Here is a 3,276-nt window from a genome sequence, read left to right as displayed (position 1 = left end):
TAATTATTATCATGATTTTAGGAATTTTATTTTTTCTTATAGTGTGGATTTATGTGCTTTTTGACCTGAGCTGGGTGAGGGAATATGTGTTGTTTTTGTTTCGTTTTGTACTGATTGCACTGTACTGACTTTTAAACAACTGAAAAATCAATTAAAAAAAAGACTTGTAAAAAAGTTAGAATTTAAGACACTTTGAGAATGTGAGAACACATCGATAAGATGCTTTGATAGCTGCATAGATGTATCCTGAGTGTCTCCCTGCATGTTGGACATTAGGAGACAAAATGAAGGCCTCACCTCCTCACACTCGGCCCCCTGGAAGTAAACGTAGCTGTCACACTCGCGGCACTTTGCAGGAGTCCGTAGTTTCCTCAGTCGGTGGGTTCTGGCTGCCTTCGACAGGCCGATGTTACGGAAAGGTCTGGTGGACACCACCACATCAGGATCCATGCCGTTCATGTCTGAGGACAGAAACAAACATCAACACTCTCAAGAAAAATCATACAAGACTCCAAACTGCCAATTTGCAGAGAAATACTGGGACAAGAGGACAAATGAAGTGTTTTTTGTTTCTCTCTCAGTCTTGTCCTGCTATTGAATCATCACATCAACACTGATTACAATCTATAAATCTTACTTGGAGATTCAAATGAGGTCACATTTCCCTCTTTCTCATCTGCGTCCTCGTTGGATGACATTGTTCCAGTGGATGACGTCCGAGCAATTTTACTGATGTCACCTAGAATAAATACACAGTTTCAGTATCACCTCTCATATATGAAGACATCCACACATCCTGGGGAGAGGGAAGAAGTGCTAGAAGAAACTGAATTAAATATGAATACATATATTGTGTGCCCTTAAGGGTGGAAAAAAACCATGAAATTCTCCGTTATGGTTATTTATGAATGAGATATTCTGGTGGATGTTACTGTGATTCTGTCACTCACTTGTGCTGGCAGTCGGAGACTCGAGGCCTCCTTCTCCTCCAACACTGTCGTCACTCACTGTTGAACCCCACGACTTGTGGCCTTGCCCTGAAGGATGATGACAAAGAGACAGGAATATGTGAATAGTGAGTGTCAGAATTACAAGTAAACAGCCATGTTGTCGACTGTTATTTACATTTAAAATATGGAATGAAATGAGCAAATGAACTACAAAAAAGCCTGGAGGTCTCTATAATAATCATCTTTATGAAGCTACAGCTCATTAACATCTGCAGCAGCTGCAGGCGTCACTTACTCTTGCGTTGAACCTCTGCGTCTCTGCTTTCTCCAGCTGTGGTGTCCACACTGATGGACGGACTGTCCGTTTGGCTCGTCTGCTCCGTGTTGAAACTGTCATTCCTGGGTCTGTGGCCATGCCTAAGAATCAGAATCAACAGATTTATTTTTAAAAACCTTTTTTGGTAAACACACATATTGCTGAACGTAGATACGAAAATTGATACCACTGTCATGTTTTCACCATAAATGTGTAGCTGCAGCAACAGTCAGTTCGCTCTGCTGAAGTGCTGAAAAGCGGGGAAACAGTTCGCCTGGCTCCATCCATAAGATAGTTTGGCTTTATTTTGAACTTTATCTATTGACTATTTATTCATACATTTTAGTTTGTTTCACTGTTTCACTATTTCATATATCATTTTATTTTTATTAGCACATTTATTCGTTATTTTACTTTATGCTGTTATTTTGTCATTTACCTCTTTTTACATTTTGAGTATTTTACTTATTTATCTTTTATTATTACTGTTGTCATTTATGTATTTACTTTTTTTAATCTTTCTATTTATAGGTTTTATTCTGCCTTTGGTGTTTCTTCACTTATGGTGGCGTTTCCTCAGTTCCTGATTTTCTTGTTTTACTGTATAAAGCACTTTTTTTTTTGTTATAGTCTGTGTGTATGAAAAGTGATTGATTTGTTTTACTTATTGGCTGGACGCAGTAAGGACATATAAAGAGAGCTGGATATAGTGTTGCTAACTTGTGCATGAAGCCAAAAGAGTTCATCGTAAAATGAACGGGATATTCTGCAGCATTGGGCCAGTCGAGCTGGCTACTTTCCTCTGCTAACTCGAATAGGAATAAAAACGATTCAATCTTGTGGCTCCTCCGTTCTTTCTAAATGTTATTCGACTGAATGGATCAAATTGTGATCGTGAAACAAACCATTTTGCGGGGGGTAAAAAACATTTTATCTGGTGATTTTCAGATGTCTTTTCCCAAAGTAAGTCTATGGCCTAAGTCTTTTTGGGCCTAATGGCATGGGACGGACCTGGAAGTTGTAGATACACGTGTTAAAACTGGCCTCAAAGCATTCAGGAGGCCTGCATCCAGCAGCAGGCAGAGAGCAGATTCTGTTAACTCTGGGCAAAGCTAGGCTAGTCATTTCCCCCCATTTCCAGTCTTAATGCTCAGCTAACTGGCCGCAGCTCTGTATTTTATGTGCAGATGTGAGGGAGATATTAATCTTAGCATGATGGCAAATGTTCCAAAAACTTGCATTTTTTATTCAAGGTTTAAAGATAATTGCAGCTCTGACTGAAGCTCTTACTGTGACGATGAGCTGGAGGGACAGTAATTCTCAAATGTGTACTGAACAGTCGGCTGCCCCGGTAGCTGCAGGTCTCGCACGTGGGCGGCGTACTGCTGGCCCGGGTCATACAGCTTACTGCTCTCACACAGAGTCTGGTAGTGGACCGGCAACGCTACCGTCTGCATGTGCATGAGCTGGTAGTAGGAGATGGTCGCCTGGTGGAGGAAAGAGTTACAACAACATGATGAAAGAGTTTTTATTTGTCAAAAACCTTACAGGAGTATGGGGCATTTTTCTAAAAGAGTTTGACAATAACAGCGAGTTTTGTGTTTGTTCTGACCGAGCGGAGGGTCTGGTCGCTCTGTTTGATGATGTCCTGCAGTTGTCTCAGCACTGTGACCTTTGTGTGCTCCAGCTCCAGCTGCTGAGCGGTGGCATCTGCTATACACGTCCGGTACGTGGCCTCCGCCTCATCTGACTGCACACAAACAAACACACACACACACACACACACAGCACACAATACACAAACTTTTAATTAACTTCCCACGTTTGATTTTTGTCTGTTTTAATCTGTCAGATTAGTTCAAAGAAACATGAGGAGTCAGTGTCAAATTGTGGCAGCTGGATAAATGTCATTTCATTTCACCACAACCACACATGACTGGAAAGGTCTAGTTTTTGATTTAAAAACTATTGATGATGATGATGATGTTGTGTGTGTGTCTATATATACAT

General features: G+C 40.8%; 1 protein-coding gene across 1 annotated transcript; it reads right to left on the bottom strand.

Annotated features, from left to right (window-relative positions):
* Positions 1-297: 297 nt before the first annotated feature.
* LOC121963732 (rho GTPase-activating protein 45-like) lies at positions 298-3,016 on the bottom strand (the record flags this gene model as incomplete). Its single annotated transcript, XM_042513987.1, has 6 exons — positions 298-461; positions 638-739; positions 951-1,037; positions 1,246-1,367; positions 2,557-2,753; positions 2,879-3,016. Coding segments are annotated over 6 exons (810 nt in total), but the record flags the coding sequence as incomplete, so codon positions are not given.
* Positions 3,017-3,276: the final 260 nt, after the last annotated feature.

This window comes from Plectropomus leopardus, unplaced genomic scaffold (genome assembly GCF_008729295.1).
Source record: "Plectropomus leopardus isolate mb unplaced genomic scaffold, YSFRI_Pleo_2.0 unplaced_scaffold12296, whole genome shotgun sequence".
Lineage (NCBI taxonomy): Eukaryota > Metazoa > Chordata > Actinopteri > Perciformes > Serranidae > Plectropomus > Plectropomus leopardus.
This window is presented reverse-complemented; position numbering and strand designations above follow the sequence as displayed.